Source organism: Mycteria americana, chromosome 6 (genome assembly GCF_035582795.1).
Source record: "Mycteria americana isolate JAX WOST 10 ecotype Jacksonville Zoo and Gardens chromosome 6, USCA_MyAme_1.0, whole genome shotgun sequence".
NCBI lineage: Eukaryota > Metazoa > Chordata > Aves > Ciconiiformes > Ciconiidae > Mycteria > Mycteria americana.
The window spans coordinates 20,043,229-20,064,951 of NC_134370.1; the positions used below are offsets into that span (position 1 = coordinate 20,043,229).

The window sequence follows — 21,723 nt, forward strand, 5'->3', positions numbered from 1 at the left end:
TCTCTCTTTAAAGAAAGTTCACATCTTGGCCTCTGTAAAATTTTTAAAAACACACACACAAAAAAGTCTCAGCTACCTAGAGCGGCTAGCCCTTGAGGTACCTCCCTGCCACTGTTAAGATAAATGCCATTTCTTACTTATTTTGTTAAATGGCAACACACATACAAAAGCAGAAAGACAGTACTCGAGTAGCTAGTAAAACAAAATTACACTTTTGTTACCGAGTTTGATTTAAAATCTCTGTTTCTCAGCAAGTCAGTACTCACTACGTGGAGCACATGAGACAGCTTCAGTTGTCCAAGCCAAGGCAGACATCGAGTCCTGCTAGGAAAGGCAGGCACCTCTCCCTTTGCTTCAGCAGAAGCAGAACAGTCTCACCAGTACCGCCAGCAGGGCGGTAGTAGTGAAGCAGTGTCCAGCTTCACTGGGACACTACAGGCTGCACTCGGTTACAATCCTAACGCCCCACGGCACGGCCCCCCAGCGAAATACGCCACAGGCTCCCACACAGCTTCACCAACCCCTGTCAGCTGGCTCCTAGCCAGCAGGCTTTACAGTCTGGCCAAAACAATGTCCTGGGCAAGGAGGCGGGGACAGGAGTGGGCAGCGATGAATAGTTGTCACTGGAGTGCCAATTTTGGAGACTAAGTGAATTTACAGAAACCCCACAGAGGAGCAAGCAGAAGAAACGCCTATTCAGCCTGCAGCCAGCCACCCTAGACTGAGGGCAGCGGCTCTAGACAGATGAGACTTTTCTCACACAAGCACCGTAACTCACAAGTGTCACCTTGCCTGCCGCAGGCTTTATTTGTGAACACACTCTTCTCCATAAAAATGACGGCACACCTCTGCTCGCTGCCCTTCTCTGCAAGCCACTGCTTGTTTCTGCACAATTACCCGGAGACTGGGAGCATGCCTTGCCGGAAATAGAAATGACAGCAGTGCTGGCTAACTCAGTTTGTTCATCATCCTAACCAAGAAGCAGTGCAATTGTTCAGGCACCAAAGGGGCCAAAACAACACGCTTCAGGAAACTGGGGGAGAAGAAACTTTTCAGTCAGTTCCTGAAGCACTGCATCTACTTAAAGGGCAAAGATGCAGACTAAATTTTCAAAATCAAGTCAAACAAGCAGCAAGAAGGATCTCTAGCATTCAAAAGCCTCTTTCCATATGCTAGTTACCAAACAACTTCTCTCATGCTCAAGGCAGGTGATTCTCTGGCCAAGGCAAGATAATGTGTCATTCAGAAAATTGCACCAAACACATTTCTGCTTCTTCTCTAGTTAGAGCATCGTTTTGGAGGTAAGTCCGTAAATGATAAACTAGTGCCTATATATGTATTACTTTTTTTTTTTTACATCCCAATACCTACAATAAAACAGACTCAAATACAAAGTCAACAAGTAAAATAACATAAAGGAAAAATATTTCCTTATTTGCTGAATAAAGCAAAAGCTGTTATGACTTACACTAGCATTATATAGAACTGTTAGTCTACTGAGAACTTCATCCATTCTGCTCAGTCCAGTTACTAAGAGCTCAGAGATGACCTACTACAAGATTTCTGCAATATTTTATGTGCTATAACTTCCACTTCTCAACTTGTTGTCAGATGCAAGGAGAGAACTGGAATATTCACAGTAAAGCTGGCTCAAGAGTATCTTGAGTACAGTGGCTTACATAATTTTTATATTGGTTTAATCAAAAGCAAAACTTCAGTCAACATTTGGAAGAGCTCTGAAAATGCTCTGCTGATTATAAATCTGTTATGATTGCTTTTTTGGCAGCCAGATTAGGTTTACTGAGGCATTAACAGGAAGGAAAACGGAAAGGCAGGAGGCAGCAAAATGAACACTCTCATAGGCAACGCTGCTAGACGAGGACATAAAGAAGGAAATGATGCAGTAAAAATGATGTGACGTAGAGACTGCTCAGGCCAAGGTGAGACAGCTGTTACACTGCGACTGCAACATATCACACCGAGCACACATTCAGTGTAACCTTGGGCTCTTCCTTCCCGTCTGTGGTAACCATCTCACGTTACTGTTTGGTTTTTAGAGCTGCAGGACAGGGATGGCCTATGGGCTGCGTGTCCAGCAGGTCAGGCCAGTCAGTCCTACTGTAACACAAATCCAAGATATCTCCTAGCAAGTGACAGATGCTGGGATCTTCTTTATAGCCATTGATCACGAAACAGAATGGGAAGCCCATTTTTTTTTACTGCACCAGTATTCTTCACAGGCCACTGAAGGTAAACTTCATCTACCAACTTGTGGTTGTAAGGTTTAGTACAGAGATGTGTTTAAAATTTGAGAAACCATAAGAGCTAGACTTTGCATTCTTAGAAAGATTTTTAATGGGAAAGAAATTCACTTGTACAACTGAAAATTTCTGTATGTTGGAAGTGTTGAGTTTGCACTAACTCCACAAGACCTAAGGCAGGGTGGAGAGACAGTCTCCTGACCTTGGCTAGAAGCCCAGCATGACCTTTCAGACGTGGTGAACTACCATTCAGCAGACTCATTCCCACAGCTTTCTTCACTTGAACACCAGAAGAATAATTCTTCTCCAGGTTCAAGAAAGTAGTAAGGGAGGAACTGGGCTGGATGGAAGGTGGGGAAGACTCAACACTTGGTAAAGATGGAATGGAGGCTCCTGTTGACAATTGGTTCAGTCCTCAGGCTTGAGTCTTAGCCTTTTTGCAGGCTGGCAGTGTTGTTTCTTCCTCCTCAACCTTGCGAGGCTTCTTCACCGTGTACACTACCCCACAGGCACTCTTCCGAGTTTCTGGAATATAAAAGCAGAAGCTGTAGTACCTCAAATAAAATGACAGTAATGCATTTAATGCATACTCATTGCAGGTGTCCATGGCCCAACAGCCAGCCAGTTAGTACACACAGCAGGTAAGCAACCTGCATGGGCAGGAGCTGGGGATATGCTGCCTTACGGAGTCGGGAAACCAAAGGGGAAAATCAGATGGTAGGTGTAGAATTACATCAAACATAAGGGAAAATGGAGTTCTGCAGGGGTTGAGGGGCTGCAGACACACAAAACCATAGGAGACAAGGCTTAATCAGTTCAATAGTCACAGAAGGACACATTCTTGAAGCATTGTCAAAAGCATTTCTGCTTTTCTGAGCAAAACATACTGTTCTTAAAAAAAAAAAAAAAAAAAAAATGTATTCACATACCCCAGGATTCTTAAACAGACTATGCTGGCACAGCTATATTGGCAGAGGCTCCCCTATACATACCAAGTAAGTGGCTTTATGGTATTCAAGAATATTTTATTTACAGAACCCTCAGCATTACCATAAAATACTACCGTGTGCTGTTATCAAACTCCTCATATGTTTGCCAAACAACCTAGTGAGCCCAATCCAATTTCAGAACTACTAGTGGGAGGCTTCTCTGCAAAATTTGAGGTAGAAGAGATTCCCCACAAATACTCTGTTAGCAAAGAGGCTCTGCAAGAACCTTGCCAAAATATATCGACTTATCCTGAGCCAGCATTCTTTGGGGGACAGGGAAATTACACCTGCTATTTAATTTCACAGATAAGACAGATGACGGTCTTGAGAAATTCCACATAAACTTGACAAAAATTCTTCCAACATGCCGTCTTCATGTAGATGAACAGCAGGCTGGAGGAGGACCCTCTTCACAGAAATACCTTCTCCAAGAGATCAAACCTACCTGCTGTGAATTACAGCAGGTTCAAGCCCCACCTCTACTGAAACAAGAGATGCAAACCAAACCCTACTGTGCGTTTGAAACAGAACAACTCAAGTTGTTGAGAAGGTGACTAGAAATCACACCTACCCAACAAAGTTTGACAGAGGCAGAAGAGCTAGATGTGACTACTCAGTCACAAAGTTAAACTGCCATCAGAATAAACAACGAAAATCAAGAAACACTAAGAACAAATAAATAAGCATGTGAAAGGGAGGGTCGAGATGGAGAAATTGGTGCTACAGTGGAAAGCAAGGGTCTAAACTGATTGTTGGAACACAAACTGTGGCATCTCTTTGCTGCACTGACACCAGGACACAAAATACAACTGGAAACCTTTTGATTAGCCTATTCCTCTAAAAGGGGGCCCCAAGCTAAATTTCCACTTTCTTAATATTAAAAATGGGCAAGTAGAAGAGAGCTACTGTGAGCTGCCTCTGCTGAGAGCATAAGGAAGCAAGTTTTGTTTCACCACTTCAAGCCATTGTACACCATATGAAACATTTTTTTCTAAGCAGCAAGCACTCAGGGTATTTGATTGTGCATCAAGTTTGAAATGGTTCACACTGAAGAGCGAGTCAGAAATAGACCACATAATGAAGCATCATAAAGGGACATAGCAGAGGTTGCTTCTGCACTCATGCTGCAAGAGGGGAAACTCAAAACACATGCATCCTGATTTTCTTGAAGTCAATGACGTAGTTTCTGCTGGTGTCACCAAGATCAGCATTCAACCCTTTCTGAAACAAGGGATAGTTTCACTACGAAGCACAACAGGGGGATCTGTGTTTTGGCTAAACAGTTTATGACTCTTTAATGTGGTTAAGTGAGTACTCCAGTGCAGACAGCCCCATCAATTCAGCCACTGATTTGCTAACATGGCAACAAGGGAAAATAAAACACCCTTGCCGCACAAGCTCCTCTTCATGCATTGGACAAGGGAGCTAAAACCCCAAGCTGACTTACTCTATAAGGTCTCGGACCTTTTAGAAAACATACATTAACATGAACTATAGTTTAACAAATGCAGGTGTTACTTAGACAAGTTTGCATGTGCTTTTCACTTACCTCCATGAAGCATGGTGGCTCTGCAGTTGGTAGACACGGCTGCCTTGGCTTCGCTTTCTGACAGGCCAAACAGCAAACCTCTGTCACCTTTGTTCAGGATCAAAATGCACAGAAAGGAACAAACAGAATAGGGAAGTCTGTCTGTACGATAGGTTTGCTTACTCTACAAATAACTGGGAATTAGCAAAGCTGTAACTCAAAGCGACATTGTGCATAAGGTTACCCAGAGGCAGGGAACTGAGACACCCAATTCTCCTGGCTGCAGCTCCCCAGCAGCCCTCCTGGAAAGCTCCTGGCAACATAGCTTTTTTCTAGACAAGCAGCTGTACTTTTGAAAATAAAAGTCTGTCAACACAGCAACATTTTTCTATGCATAATCAAGTAAAAAAATGACCCCACTAAAAGTTTCAGTTCTGGGGAAAGGGCATTGTCTGACACAAAAGCATTACACTAAAAAGTTCCCAGCCACCTTGAGCAGGGATGACACCAGATTAGATATGTTAATTCGGGTTGAGCCTGCCTGCTCTTTTTAAGAAGAAAGGATGCTCTTTTTAAGAGGGAAGGAAATGTTGCACGTAAAATCCTTCCAGGCCACACACCCTCCCACATGGTTCTCACGACTCAGAGCACGCTCCTCCCCTTCAAGGGACAGTCCAGAAACACGCCTGGGGGCAGGGAGGGGGGAGTAGCAAAAATGCATCTGAATTCCTAAAAGAAGGGGAAAAAAGACACTCTCCTTGGTTTCTAGAACACAGTCACTTATTTAACAGCACATACATAACTAAGGACTGGAAAATTCAGAATGGAAGTAACCAGCACTCAGATAGGAACTTTTTCTTTCTTAATATATTATTTTATAGCTTCTTATACCAAGATGTGGCACCTTGGAGATCATAAGTAGCAATTTCTGGTTTGGTTCCATTTTTATAGTTTTTATTCATTTCTCCACTTACACCCACACAATATCAATGCATATCACAACAAAACATACCTGTAGCTGAACACAGATGTTACTATTTACAGTGACTGCTCGTGCCACCCCATGACCAAGATCTGCTGTTCCTTCCACACCCACTCAGAGCCCTGATTCATTGAACTGGTGACCAACAAGCATCAATGTGTAAAGTTCAAGGAGTGTAAAGGATGGAAGTATTTCAAAACCACTTTGAACTTTCACATGTTACTATTAACTGCTGTCTTTGACTTGGAAAAAGGATACAGATTAGCCACATCATAAGGACCTCGTAGTTCCAGAGGCTAAAACAAAACAAAGAAGGTTGGATATGTCCATGCACTCTTTCGCAGGCTGACAGTGTGTGAGCAGGCAGGACAGGGCTATCAGGAAGGCAAGAATGCTACATAATAGCAAGCTGCTGAACATGCACTAGGAAATCAAGCAAATACTATTATTTTGGAAAACAGAGTCCCCATCTGGGAGAAAACTGTCATGGAAAATACCACAGCAGCAAAAAAAAAAACCCCCACCCAACCAAACAAAAAAAACCCCAAACCCCACAATACAATTCTTTGGTAAAACAGATTGATTAAAAAACTCCACAAGATGGCAATCATATTTAAAATTACAATTTTTATATGTTTAATATATAATTAAAGCTGTATTTTCAGCCACAGATAAAGCCTCAAATTGCTCTGACTTCAACAAAAATCTGGGACTTACCCTTTCAGCTGCACTAGATATAACAATGTTCTGGAAAACAAAAGAGAACAAACGTTCATCTGTCAAACAGCATCAAGAAATTTAAAAAAAAAAAAAAAAATCAGCAAGCAGCAAAGACCTTATGAGCATTAGCTAAGTTCAGGCTCAGAGCCCAATTAACCATCAGAGTATCTGATGCCCTCAGATGAAGTGAACTCTAGCAGAGTGTGGATCTTAATTTAGGGACATGAATAAACCCAGGTTATCTCCCTGTCCCCTACAGAGAGAGGGGCACAGGGACAAGCCCTCCCTTGCAGTTACAAACCTCTCACAGACAGATGTGAGTTGAATAAGCGCTGCACCTTTTAGAGGGATAGGCTAAGCAGTATGAATGTCAGAGTGATGGCACTAAGCAAGCACCTATCAGCCTGTATCTCTCATAGTGGACTTTAAAGGGACCTTAAGGGTAAAGAAGAATTGCAGAGTTGCACACACTGTGTTAAGAAGTGCCCCCTTTATTTACACTAGCTGAAACAGGCCCCACAAAAATGACAACTCTGCTTGAGCTGTAACAGAAATGGACTTAGAAGAGGAGTCCAGGATCCCCCAGAAGCAGCTTACGGATAGTGCCTTTAGACAGTTCGGCGCTCCTGAATTTTCAGCCTACTCTGTGTTGCAGTACAACTCAATCCTAGCCTCAGCGTTCATGTTGGCCTTAATCAAACTCACACTGGTTGAGGAAACCTGTCTGCAGCTAGGCAGTGGCTGCCAATTCATGCCATACGCTCACTTCCCTCTACACTGGCACCCCCATGAAAATCACCAGGCAGAGAAATATCCTTCTCCCTTCTCTCCCAAAGGGTTTCTACCGAACAGGTACGTGACTGCTTGGGGGCAGGCAGATACCAGAGCTCAGCTGCCTGTGCTCTTCTGATGTTAAACCTCCAAGGATGCTCACACAGGGGAAGACTGTTTTGCACAGGTGGAAACTGCAGCAGCAGCAGCAAAAAATTCCTTGCACCTTTTATTATAATGAAAAAAAGGCTTTGGGAATTCCTGCTCGAGTGGGTGGGAATGAGAATTGTACTGAGGCAGCGAAAGACTTTCCCTCTCTGACGTCAGTACCACCAACACATCACACCACCTCCGGTTACAAGGTCGGGCTTTTGATCCTTCCCCGCACTGCTTTGCTTGTCCTGCCGCCTGCCCAGCACAAAGAGCAGGGCAGATACTGGAAGAAAACGCTCTGTGCGCAGCTGGAACTCAACCCATGAAGAGCTATTTGCATGGAAATGACTGCACGTTTACAGCGTGCCCAAGGTTTCCTCCTGTGCTGAGGAGGAAGGGATGGGACAGACAACTCTGCCTTAGCACAAGCAAAGCCAGAAGCGGAAGCAATACATACAAAGTGACTTAACAGCACACATCATGATGGAGCCTAGGACATTTCTTTCTGTGTAGTTCACCTTTAAAATGACTGCACTATGGATCCCAAGGGTGCTATTGAGCTTCAGTGGTGCTGACTGCAAGAGTTTGCTGGGAAAATTCAAGTCTCCTGCTCTGAGCGCTAGCAACCAACGTCTGTCTCTCAGGCTCAGAGAAGCTCCCAGAGCAGCTGTGCGGCCATCTTGAACCAGCGCAGGACTGGTTCACTGCTGTGCATTGGAGATGCACTCCACCCGGTTCAAAGGCAACTGGCTTCCAGTTAGGGGATGGGTAAGATGGGAGGAGGAGGCAAGAGCAGACAAGAAAAGCACTGCTAGCGAGTGAAGGAGAGGCAGGCAAAGGCAAATCAAAGGGAAGGGCTAAAGGGAAGAACTCAAAGGCAAAACATTATCTCCCCAGGTAAAGGAGACAGCAGCTGTTCAGCACACTGCTCCAGGCACAGTACCCACACTCAGTTACCAAAACATGGGAGGTGAGGGACTGTGGCTATGCACAGCTTCTGTCTGGCAAGGCAGGCGAGTCTCTCCCTCATTCCCTGCACATTTTAACATGTTTTAAGAACTCCGCTCAACGCCAGCTCTGAGGACACGAGTAAATTTCTAGAAGTTTCTCTGCCCTACTACAACAGAGGAGGAACAAAAGGATCCCAAAGCTGCTGCAAGTTCAGCAACTATAGGTTACAGAAGGTGAGAGCTGCATGCCAGGTGCCAATGCAAGCAGCCTATGGACCAGCCATCCCACATCTTGTTAAAAAAAAGGCCTTCACATAACTGATGGAGACAAACTGCCAGTGAGGGCTAATAACCATCTCTGCTGGCCCACCAGGTACTGAGCCTGGAGGCAAAAAATAAAGACAAGCTAGCAGACCTCTCCCACCTCTTCCAGTGCCTAACAACAACTTGTCGTGCCCAGCTCCCACTGATTTACCTTCCAGGCACAGATGATGCACTAGATTGACAGATGCAGAAAGAAAGGGCACTGTGCACAGACCTGAGCGCCCAAACATCTCACTTGCTCTGTTTGCGACGCCAACTCAACTGACGCTCTCCAAATCAACAACCACATGAGAAGCACATCTTTAACTGCACAGAGGAAAGAGGAGCACTGGCAAAAAGGAATCCCAAAGGAAAGGGGTTTTGTGTGTATGTACCTCATCAACAAGTCAGTATTTTGTGCAATTAACTCCCAGAGCTGGGCTTCTCAGGAAAGGCCATGCAAATACTCACTTTCTTCTGTAGCACTAAAGGGAATTCATCTGTTTGACCCACTCTGCTGTCCTATAAAATAGGCTGCCATGCCTGAGGGGAACTGAGGTAACGACGGATCTGCTTTTAATTGGCCTTCCAAGCTGTTTATCCCACTTCAGACTACATCTGCAGGGTAATGCCAATTTTGGTTTCTCTGGACCAGCTAAGTGTGGCAAAGGCTGTTTCTAATAAAGGTGGTGGGAGCTACAATCTCTTTTAACTTGGATATGTATTATGATATGCTTCCCTGTTAAAAAAAAAACATGGCCTGAGAGGACCCAGCATGACAGGCAGCTTAGCCTGGCAGCCTGGGAGGAGGTAAGGTATGAAAGCAATGGATTACAGGCGTCTCAGCTGCAAGCATTACTTCTTCCTTGGGTTTCAGTAGCAGGGAAGAATGCAGTTGATGTGACTGTGGCAAAGCCCTGGCTGATAGCCAGCTAGCCGTTGGGTCTGTTTTGCATACTAGGAATTTACTAACTGTTTAACAAAACAAGATTTCTACTTCTTTCTTATTATTTTTTACACCCCCCCCCCCCCCATATTCAAGGTATACTATCAAAAAGAGCTTTTGGTCCGTCAGAAATACGAAATGGGGGACTTTAAAGAGATGCATGGATTTCAGTTCTAGAGCAAATCTCTCTGGTACATTTTTTTTCCTTTTGTTTCCTTTTGTTTTGGGTATTGCATACAATAATAACAGATAGGTTGTTCTGAAAAAGAATCTAACAGTTTGACAACTTAAGAAGAAAGCATGCAGTGGTGCATGGCTGGAAGTATCTGGAGCTAGAATAATTGTGTCCTTGTATAGCAGGCAAAGATTCAGTCACAGCTTCAGAAACCCCAGCATCAAACTCATTTAAAATGGCTCAGTCTGTACAACTCTAGAAGAGTTTGAACCGAATTAATTAGCTTGCTTTCACTTTGAGAGCTTACCTTTCCTTTGCAGATTTGCATCAGGCTGATCGCATTTGAAATTGTGTATCTTCTCATTGTGGAGTCTTTGATGGCAGGCGTGTAAAGAAGTTCAAAGTAAATGCCTCGATCTATTGCCTTCACATGAAAGAGAGTGATCAAAAGTCAAAAGGAGAGAAGCATAACAATCTAACAACTGCTGCCTATTATTGATGCAACTTATTCTCAGTTTAACTGTGTTATATGAGAAAAAATTAAGGCAGAATTGTTCCAGCAAGAGCACAGCATAGCACTGGGGGGCGGGGCAGGGAACAATGTTTCACTGTACACCAGTATGTGTACTTGAATCTTGGGAGGACAGATAAATGAGGCTTAACAAACAAAGAAATACCAGCCACTTATTAGTTGCAATTGGCTTTCCTCTATCACAGAGTTGAGAAGACAGGTAACCACTGCTGGTCAGAAACAAGCCTTGAAATTTTGAGGACCATCCTGCTCTAGCCCCACAGCCTGCTGTAAGGAAGACCACCGCTTCCCACAGTACCCACATCCTGCAGATGAGGAATTTGTCCTTGCATAAAAGCAGCAATGAGGTCCCTTCTCTCCTGTCTCACAGCATACTCTGGTATTTGTGACAATGTTAAATAACAGTGAGTCACAGCAGAGTTCCAAATAGTAATATTCAATATATTTTCAGCTGCTTTAGAATCCTTTGCTGTCTCTCAAAGTACCTCACCAAAAGCCTAGTATTCTTGTTTTTGCAAACACACAACGTTAAGCAACTTGCTATAGGACACAGTGAGTTAGCGATAAAGACACAATTCAAAGGTAGGAGTTCCCAGTTCCCTGGCCTATACTACATTTGCCTGAAATACTACTCTGTGCTTTATACTCATATTATTAAAAAAATGCTGCAATGTTAATACTGTAAGAGAGTCCAGTAACTGAATACAGATGGAATTAATCCAGCTCCCATCCATGCATGACCTCTGAATGCAAGTACAACAGAAGCTACGTACACATCAAATGTTTTACACAGAGCTGGTCCGATATTTGCGAACAAGAAGAGAAGCCCGAATTTATCAAAACCAAAACAGGTGATGGTAATACACCAATTTCATAGAATCACAGAATGGTTTGGGTTGGAAGGGACCTTAAAGATCACCTAGTTCCAACCCCCCTGCCATGGGCAGGGACACCTTCCACTAGACCAGGTTGCTCAAAGCCCCATCCAACCTGGCCTTGAACACTTCCAGGGATGGGGCATCCACAACTTCTCTGGGCAACCTGTTCCAGTGTCTCACCACCCTCACAGAGAAGAAAATTTCCAGCCAAGTATATTTTAAACCTCATCCCCACCACTTCAGCTGCCTGCCAATCTGTCTGTCTGGCATCACAACAACCAAAATTGACTGCCCGAGGATGCACAAAACCACTCTGACAGACAGACTGCCTTGAAGCTGGGAGTGTGGAAGCTGAGAAGTAGCTTGTAAGGAAAATGTGTCCAAACACAGCGCTCCGAGAGCCACCCAGCTCCTCACCTGGCTCAGCTGCCAGAGTTCTGGGCAGCTAGGGTACTTTCAAACAACATTTCATACAAAATTGTTTTTCCAAAAGGAATGTTGAAATTCCTAGTCTGTATTAAATTCCAAAGTTTACTTTTGTTCTGTTTCAGGATTAATTCTAGTTAATTTTTAATTTTTTATTCTATGTCAAACTTTGTGTAGAAGAGGAAGTAGGATTTCTAGCCAATTCCAAATTTAAATTTTTAAGCACTAAGGATTACATCAGCCAAGAATGCCCATGTGGAATGAACCTTGACATATACTCAGAGGAAAAAACTAGTTCACCTAAGAGCATGTTCAGATTAAGCTTTCTGGCAAACCACCAACAGCAGGCAGAATTGTATTAACAAAATATTTAATCCATGCTGATAGACATCTTCTGTCCCACAGCAGATATTTAGCAATTCCACATTTGGTTCATTTGCCAAGACATTCCTTTGTCTAAGTATGGATTCAATACAGTTGTCCTCCAAATAACTGGCACGACATCCTTCTCCCAAATTAACACCGTCATTCACATTCTCCTGTCTTTTAAATCACAGGGCTGTTTATCTATTCTGACACAGCTGTACCACTTCTGGTTTGGGAGGCAGCTTAGTCAGCAATCACACCACATCTCACTGCTTCGCATAGCAGTGGCCTTAAGGCTCCGTTTCCATTCCTTGGGAACACCACATCTGCCTTCTTAAGTGGGGGACAGGAAGAAGAAAGAGAAAGAATACACATCAGTGTGTATTAAATGCTGCAGTGGAGGCCTTGAAGTGAAGGACATCTGAAACAACACTATACATCATGCAAGAAAATAAAAGAACCACTTGGATGGGAATGGTGGGAGGGAAATGGTAGGGAATTCAACTCAAACTGACATTAAATACAGAATTTAACAGCAAGAAAACAATTTAGATGTAAATTTACCATATTCACAGGGGGCCTTCGGAAGTAGAACGGCAGCTTTTCTGTTACATTTATGCATACCAGATCCACATCTAGAGTTGTGCAAGCGATCTACAGCAAAGAAATAGGAACACATTATTAGATAAGCCAAAAAATATGTAACTAATTTCAGGTGCACTGATATTCTCCTTCATTTCTTAATGCAAGAAATGTCTCTCCAGGGTGAGTTCAGTTTTAAAATGAAGAGCTACTATGCCTTGCAGGTATGCCAATAAAACAGCAGGGCTACAGGTGCACAGCTTGAGCATTTCAGGCTTAAAACCCAAGCCTTCCCTCACAGAACTACTTTTCCAATAAAATAATGACCGACCCAAAGGCAAGACTTACTGCTTTGTTCTTATCCGACACAGGACATGCAGAAGCAACACTGGGTTTTGGCAAAAGAACTCACAGCTAATGAAGGACAACCCCTGTTTACAAAGGGAACAGCCCAGGAACTGCCCCCTACCCCATCACTCTCTAATTCCAGTGTAGAAACCGTTTGTTTTACTGATTAAGTATTTTTACCAGAAGCAACCAAGAGACTGAAACAGAAGCAGAATATCAGACAGTGACTGGTGGTGCCTCGTGCTCGATACTGGAAGCCGATCCACACGGCCTCACTTTCCTGGCTGGGTGGGGAGCGCACGGCCCTTCCCGAAAGCCACATCTCTGGAAAAGTCTCAAGATGGCACTGGAGGCCATAGTCTAAAAGCTTAGCTTTGAACTCACACCACAATTTACAGCCTGTATTAAAAGAGGGAAGGAACAAACAAAGGGTTGAGAATCTCCACACCGACACACAGAGAAAATTAAGTGCACATAAAAGGGAGCCCTTTATTTACATATAATCTCACGCACACAAGACATGTAGGAATTATATATGCCTAGCCTGTAAAGATGATTACACAGGGCCAGATTAACGTCTGTAAGCAGCATTGTAACAAAGAAGATAAAATGGTCTGAAGATGTTGAAAAGGAGTTTTCTACGTGTAGGGGAACTCTCTGCTTTCAGAAACCTGCCAGCAACTGCTCCAAATACACCTGGGCCAGGCGCCAACCATTCATCCCTCCTCGCACCAGCACGAAAGCAGCGGGGGTTGCGGGGAATCCCAGAGCTGGGCTGTGGGGTAGCCGCACTCTGCTCTAACACAGCGCTGGCTATTGCTTTGCAAACTAGTCTTCTACCAGTTTGTTCACATGAAATTTGGATGGAGATGAGAGCAGAGGCCCAGCTTAAGGAATGTTTCTTAGCTGTTGATAGCATGCTCTCCTAGACAAGAAAGCCACAGCACACGTGCAGGCAATTCAAAGATCCAGCAAACCAGAAGGTTTTCAATGTTAAAATGTCCCTACCAGGCCATCCAGATTAAACTTTATCTTCATGCCCTACCTGTACCAACTCTGTTAGGCAGGACACGGTTGGAATCTATTGCATCAAATTAGCCTTGCATGTGTAAGTTTAGCCCTGCTACAGCCAGTTTTAATCCTTGTCTTACGTGAAGTACAAACTACCATCTAGACAGAGGTGATTTATGGGAACATGCACAGAGCAAATAGCTCTGAATCATGTCCTAGAAAAGATGTCAGTGAGGCCATAGGAAATTCAGGAAGAGAGAAAACTGAAAATGAAGGAAAGCAAGAATACACATCAGAAACATGCAAGTTGCCCTATGTGATGAGAAAACAAGCCTTCCTAATCAGCCCCAGAAACACTGGAAAACTCTTTTCCATTTTGCAAATTAAGCACAGTGGAAAAGGGAGTGACCCAAATGCCAGGATATCTACAGGATTCCAGTGACAAGAACATTTAAGAAAACACCACCAAGGAAAAACAAATTTAAGAGCCATACTTCCCCATAAGGAGGAATTCCTGCACTGCATGGAAAGTTTCTCCAAACACTCCAATGTTCAACCTAGCTTTGGCTCCTGGACAAGTCATACATGCAGGCGAGTTAAGGTTACCCTGCCTGCTGAAAGGATCTGAAGTGCAAAAACTTCATACAGAAAATGATATGCAGCAGTTGCACAGCCAGGTGCTGGCCACACGGCAGGCAAGAGCCCCATCTGCTGGGAAACTCCAGACAGCCAGAAATAAATAACTTCTCCACTGCTTGGAACACCTGAAGAAAGCTTTGGAAAACATTTTAGGAATAAACATTGAAATTTGGCTTTGCACTACATCCTCAGACTTACAGAAGAAAGTTTTTTTAGATACTGGTGATCTGCTAATTGCTTACAAACAGCAGGCAGAACTAATATGATTAAAACAGTCCGAATTCTTAAAAAGCAAAATTTTTGAAAAGCAACAGGCACAGACCTTATTCCTGGCATGAAGTGGGCATTCCTGTTGCATCCCAAAACAATCCTCTTGGGAGACTTAAAGAAGGAGCATGTTCTACAATTATCTTGGCAAACACAGCTTCCTCATACCCCTGACGATGTACGTTATTTGCAGAATTTGAGCACATCTTTCAGTACATATCACTGCCACACTCGGTCACAGAAAAGCTTCCCTGGCTCATGACAAGAGGCACAGACTGGTTTTGGGCCATCCTAAAATTACAGGACATCTCCAGTGGACATGTATTTCTTTTACAAAAACATGAAAAATCCTGTTCTATGGAAAATAATCCAAGGGCCAAATTGTTGGTGAGAAAGATGATGCTCTCAAAGTAATGTTGTTAGCAACAGCCAGTTTTAAAATATAAAGTTAATTTGTGGAGCAAGACCCACCCTAGAAGGCTTTATCCTTAACAGTGAAAGATCCATGAGTCATAAGAGCCAGAGGTATATGCTGAAACTTCATCTGTAACATCACTTGTGCCAGACTCCCTGTTGATGCCTCTGTAAAACTGACACAGCTCTCCATAGAGAGTCAGAAAACCTAAAATCTTTAAACAACAGACAAACACACAAATCTGCCCTGAATGTGAACATGTAAGGATGAAGTCTTTCACCTCATGCAGTTTGCAAGAAAGATGCTTGAGTTCCCTCCCCAGCTAAAAGTGCTGCCAGCACGGAAGCAATGAAGATGGTTTCATTGACAATCCTGCTTCCTTCCTTCCACTGTCCATCACCTGTGAGAATGTCAGCTTAAACGGTTGCTATCTGCATTGGCCTGCCCAGAGCACAGCCATCCTCTTTGTGCCGGCACAACCATCCATGCGGCTGAATGCTCAGAGCAGGAAAGCAGATGTGCCTGCAAAATAACTTGGCAAAAACTCTGGTTACTTTTCAGCCAAAAGTGTTTTCCTCAAACCAAAGTGCCGTGCAGCTAAGCAAGCAGCAGAGCAGACAGGGACCTGCAGAAATGAGTGGCTGTTTATGCCATCTTAAACACTGCCACAGCTGGACATCCAACTGCAGCAGAACTCACAATACAGCTGAAAATAAAAAAATACCCACCCTTAAATGAGAGTGAACCCTTTCCCCCCGAAACAAGACAGCATGCCCCTGCTGATTACCTGGCTTCAGGTGCTTGTTTAAACACATGATAAATTGATTGAGCTCACTTGAGAAGTGAGATTTTACATTGTTGCCAGAGACCACAAGAAAGAGGTGGAGAGTGGCCCTCAAAAGTATTTTACAACTATTTGCCTCTCTCACACCCCCAAGAATCCTAAAATCTTGCAAGGAAAACAAAAGCAGTTAGAAATCAGTTTCATTAAGCTGTAACTGTTATAATGATGCTTGAATTCTTCTGCTGAAAGATTCTTTAAAGTTCACCTTCTTCTACAGCCTCTTGCTTTGTACTTTACTTGGACAAGTTTTCAAAAAGGAGGCGAAATAATTTAGAGAAACAAACCAGAAGAATATCATTTTAATGTGTCAAAACAGGTACTCAGGAGTACTAGAAAGTAGCTTTAACTTATTAAAAAAAAAAACAACACAAAAAACAGACTCAGTTTTTACTGTCAAAGAGAGCTTGTCAGTATAATTCTGGCACTCCTCCAAAGAAATTCGCGTTTGCATTTGGTGTCCCTGTGCTTTCTTCACACTGCTTTAAACTGCACACCTGCTTGCTGCCTGCCAAGGCTAACAGAGATGGGCTGCTTCCACCTACTCTTCCAGTTCAGAGTCAGTGTTATTATTTACGAGCTTGCAACAGGTCAGATGTCACAATTTTGGGTTTTGTAAGAAAAACATTCTGACAAAAATATGACTTGCTTCCAGATGCTCCACTTGATCAGACCAATTACATCAGCTGTTACCAAGTATTTGAGAACAATGTCATGAAAAATATGAGAGAGACAGAGATAACGAACACCTACCATCCAACAAGCCAAGCTGAGATCATTCTGCCTCAGACGGTGTTTTAAAACTAGGAATTTTTCTGGTAGGAAGGGTCTATACAAGGTATAGCAGCTACGGATAAAAGCTGGAAGACAGTATGATGCTTGGTGCTGTTAGTAACGGCCGAAGAATTACTGCACATCACTGTATTTAGGTATCACCTCTACATAGTAAATGTCTTCTTCAGTCAAACACCAGAAATGGACTGAAGCAGTTCATGGTCAAACACACTTGCAACACCTATGATTTTTTTTTTTTTAAAAACCATAAAAGTGACAGAGCATTGGGGGTTTTGTTCAAAATACTTGCATTTCTATTAACATAAACCAATGCGAGAAACAACAGTGTTGGGCTAAGGTCACAAATTGGTCCTAACTAAGGTTTTGAAAATTATTCACACCCACTATTTTCTCTCACTAGCACACTTGGAGCGCTACCACTGCTACAAACGCCAGCATTTGTTCAGTAACACTGATATCGCAACACCCTCAAAGACTCACAAATTTTGTGGAGGCAGTTTTCAGTTGCAAGTTTGCTCTGAACAGCCAGGATAAAATCTGAGTGAGAAAATGACCGTCTGTCCTCCAAGTATTTCCCCTGAGGCTGCTCTACTTTTGTATAGCCTCAATGGTCTTCTCGGCAGGTGAAGTAACAACCATATCATGAAGTCACAGAAGTGAAGCCTCTCCCACTCAACCTGAGCATACAAAACACTCAAAACAAAACAAAACCAGAAATCTCAGTCTGGCAATGGACCAAGGGTTGTTATGTTTAATCAGGCATGTTTACTTTTGGAAATTTTATTTTATCTGTTCATAAGATGCTATGACAACTGGAAGTAGCTCTGTCTCATAAGCTCTTGCTCCTCTTTTGATTTAAAATAAAGAAATAAAAGGAAAAATTGAAGAAAAAGAGATCAGCTATTCATTTGGATGAACTTCCAAGAGAAGACCTAAGACTAAAAGGAAGAAGATAACTCTCAGAACCACATTAGTTCCACCTTAAAATCCTCCCACTTTCCCTGGTGTTTCAGAGACCAGGAACAATTAGTGCTAACAGAAGATAGCAAATGTGTTTTGGGGAAGCTGTCAGAGTCCAAGAAGTTAAAGTTCAAGACAGAAGTTTTCTACATGCTGCTGGTATATATTAGAAAAAAAAGGATGTTTTCTCTCCTCACTAGAGGAGAGTACTCAGTAGTACTGAGGAGTACAAGACACACAAAGGAAACCACAGCACAGAGGCATACAAGTCCATTCATCAGGTAGATGTTTCAGACTTTAACCAGTCACCTCAAGGCCTTACAGTCTCCTGCAGTCCCTCCCAACCTTCTCATTCTATCAACTGATCAGGCAGCCTATGTTGCTTAATTAGCCCCATGACATGCAGGCCTGTATAAAACGGGAAACAAAATCAAAACAAAGCATCTACTCAAACTAGCCCAAGGCACTAAAAGTTATGAGACAGGCATTGCCAATCAAGTGATTGTACTTACATGGAACAGTTTCTCGGTCTTTGGAAATACTGCTATGATGTCATATAACCTTACATTTGCAGATGTTGATCTCTACAAAAGGAGGAAACAATTACTACCTTCGATTCTGGCAGATGCCAAAGCTATGCACAATGATTACGACCAAAATAATGAGAAGAAAATCCCTTTTTCACTTTCAAGTACTAAAACAAAGCCAATAATCATCCAGTTACATAGTAGGTCTCTGCTGTGAGCCATACTGTGAAGTCATTCTCATTTTGAGGCTTGTCCCACCCCCCTAGTAAGGCACTCACACCTTTTGCTTCGATCATGTAGCACTAAAACATAAACAGACACAGTGTTTGCTCATGGTCTTCTAGTTTATGCACAGAAGTCCAGTAATCAAAGGAAAGAACCAAGGAACAGAACTGTTGTCCCACACTGACAAACGATCAACAGAAGCCATATCCAGTCTTGTAAGTCTGCATCTCTCCATGATCACATTATTTGCTAAAGATGAGATCTGAGAAATCACTACTGAGCATCCCATAAAATCCACGAAGTTCTCCCCATACAATTTCCAAAAAAAATTGGAAAATTAATATACTGAATATACTTACCAAGAGATTACAGTGGGAAGGATCAGAAACAACAAGTGTTAGCCGGGTTAAGACTTTAATTCTTTTAGATGTCCCCTACAAAAAAGAAATAATACAAAAGACTTAAAAAGCTCCAAAGCAAAAATTTGTGGTGACTTTCACCCTGTCCACTACAAAAAGAAAATGGTACCTTCCTCATATTCTTGCCTACACTCATTTTTTAAAGTCTGTAGTTACACTTCCCTATTTTATATTGATCTGTTTGATATTATACCTGCCCTTTAAAAATAATGACTTATTGTGTTTCTCTGAGGAAGGGTCAATAGAAAGGAAAAAGAAAGGAAGAAAGGAAAAAAAAAGTAAAATCACGCAGAAAAACTGAGTATGTTTTAATACTGGTATGGTTGCCCAGGGAGGCCACAACTGCAAGCAAAAGCAGCTCCTGAATTAACATAGGTCAGTGATTTGAAACGCAGACTTGGTTCATTACAGTGAAATCTTGCTCCATTGAAACCAGGAAGTTATTTCCAAAACTGAAATTTCAAGAATTATACTGTAATTATGCAACTACAAGAAGATTCAAAATTCACATGAAGTAATTTCTTTAATAATTTCTTCAATAATGAATAGAGCCTACTCTAACGCAAGTGTATCATTCTCCTAATGCTGCAAGTTTTAACCATCAAGTAATGGACAAATTTCTCTTTTTTGATTAACTTGCAATACACAAAATCACATATACAAACACATCAAGGTAAAAAAAAACAGCCTCAGAATAACAATACCTAGATAGAATGTAACTAGACATACTTGTACAATAGGCAAAGATGGAAACAACTCTGAAGGAGATACTGGCTTGACAATTTCCTTAAAAGAGAACAAAACAAAGTTATTCAAAATGTCATGCGTTAAGTTTACAATGTAAACAAAAGCTGTGTTCTACTCCTAAAAAGAAATTTGCCATGCTAACAAAACTATTTCCCAGGGACAATACACGGACTACATTAAAAGTTAACTCCAGGGCAATTATACTGAATTATAAAATGAGAGTTCTGTCACAAATACAGACATTTGTACTTGCATCTAGATGTGCGTTCTGCAGATAAAGCTATTTGGGAACATGTAATAAGGCACACAGGTTTACAAGAGAAAACACACTAAGAACAAATAACCCCAACAAAAATTACCTGTTTCTTTTCTTTAAAATCAATGACATGATTAAGAGCAACTGCAGAATATCCCACTGGAAAAGTAAACACATAGTAAGAATATTTTCTCCAGTAAACTAATGGAAACAAATCCAAAAAGAAACCTGTTAAAACTCATCACTTAAATGTCTCAAAATTAACAATCATGTGCATATTTACCTTTCACATTAATTTTTTCTGAAGATTAATTCACCCAAAAAGTGCCTTAAAACAAAAAAATTCTGTTTGCCTTTTAATACACCCCAGCCCTGACAACCCTTACTCGACAGTAGAGTGTTATGAACATGAATACTTGGAGTCCCCAAAGATTTTGCCCTACTTTGATCCTGTTGATGACTTTCTTTAGGGAAAATGCTTAAGGACAGTCAGGATAGTTGTTAAAACTGCGGACAAGGCAGGGCTGGTAGAGATGCAGCTACAGGAGAAGGCAAGGTGAGCATTCAAAACGATGCTGACAAAATTGAAAAGGTCTCGTTCAGCAGGGATCAGAGGCAGACGGTACACTTGCCAAAGACAAATCACCCCCCAAACACGGGACAGGCAGCACCTGGCTGCACAACAGTTCTGCAGAAAAAAAGATTTAGGCCATAAGAAAGTGCAGGTGGAAAATTGTGTCCACAATGGGAAAAAAACTGTTACACCGGGAAAAACAGGCAGAGACAGAGCCTGCAAGGCACAACACGAGCTCTCCTTGCTACTCAGCACGGCGAAGACTCCGTCCTGGTCACTTCACTTGCAGAAAACCCCAAGTTGAACAGGGAGAGCGGAGAGGAGCGAGGGGGAACGCGACCCGCCAGGGAAGCAGATGGCGAGGCTGAGCCTACCAGGAGGGAAAACTCAGCCTAGAGACCCACGCTGCGCCCACAGCAGCCTGGCGGAGCTGCCGCTCGCGTCCTGCGGCCCCCGCCCGGGCCCAGCCCTCCCCCGCCCGGGCCCACCGGCTCCGCAGCGCAGCCCAAGCCCCGGCCCCGCCGCCGCCCTGCCCGCTCCCGCCGTGCCGGGGCACTGACTCACGGTGCGCTGCGGCCTCCAGCAGGCTCTGCAGGGACTTCTTGTCCGGCCCCTGCGGGAGGTTCAGGTCCGCGAAGCCGGCCATGCTGCGCGCTGCGGCGGGGCGGGCCGCAGCCGGGCACGGCGCACGGCACCCGGCACCGCCCCCCCGGCGGCCCGCGGCAGCCTGGGGCTTGTAGTCACCTCCGGTGCCGGGCGGGCAGGGCCCCCGGCCGGCAGGAGGGGTCTCCGCTGGCGGCGTTCACCGGCTGCATTTAGAAAACCGCAGCAGCAAACAGCGAGGGTGTTTCACATCGTCGCGGGTACTCGTCGGTCGGAGGGGCTCCAGCAAAGGGCTGCGGTGACCCAGGGGAAAGCCTGTGTGGCGAATGTCTCGGATCTCAGGCGGGGCTCTGAGGACGGTCAGCCCTGGCTCTGAAGAAGTCGAACTTGGCTCTGAGAACGGTCAGCCCTGGCTCTGAAGAAGTCGAACTTGGCTCTGAGAACGGTCAGCCCTGGCTCTGAAGAAGCTCGAACTTGGCTCTGAAGGAGACTGAACCGGGCTCTGTGCCACCCTGCGCGGCTGAAGCAGAGCAG

At 43.5% G+C, this 21,723-nt stretch overlaps 1 protein-coding gene across 3 annotated transcripts; it reads right to left on the reverse strand.

Moving 5' to 3' along the window:
• Window positions 1-226: 226 nt before the first annotated feature.
• RPP30 (ribonuclease P/MRP subunit p30) lies at window positions 227-21,370 on the reverse strand. 3 transcript variants are annotated; one of them, XM_075504861.1, is made up of 11 exons: window positions 21,147-21,244; window positions 20,116-20,171; window positions 19,739-19,795; window positions 18,950-19,024; window positions 18,351-18,422; window positions 12,545-12,634; window positions 10,086-10,202; window positions 6,478-6,507; window positions 6,019-6,056; window positions 4,800-4,879; window positions 229-2,786 (listed from the first exon to the last, which is right to left on the reverse strand). In XM_075504861.1, coding segments are annotated over exons 1-11 (726 nt in total). In that variant the 5' UTR covers window positions 21,148-21,244; the 3' UTR covers window positions 229-2,676. The 3 variants fall into 3 exon arrangements, with proteins under 3 accessions (XP_075360975.1, XP_075360976.1, XP_075360977.1); XM_075504862.1 differs by having other exon boundaries at window positions 230-2,786; window positions 21,151-21,314; XM_075504860.1 differs by lacking the exon at window positions 18,351-18,422 and having other exon boundaries at window positions 227-2,786; window positions 21,151-21,370.
• Between the last annotated feature and the right edge of the window lie 353 nt (window positions 21,371-21,723).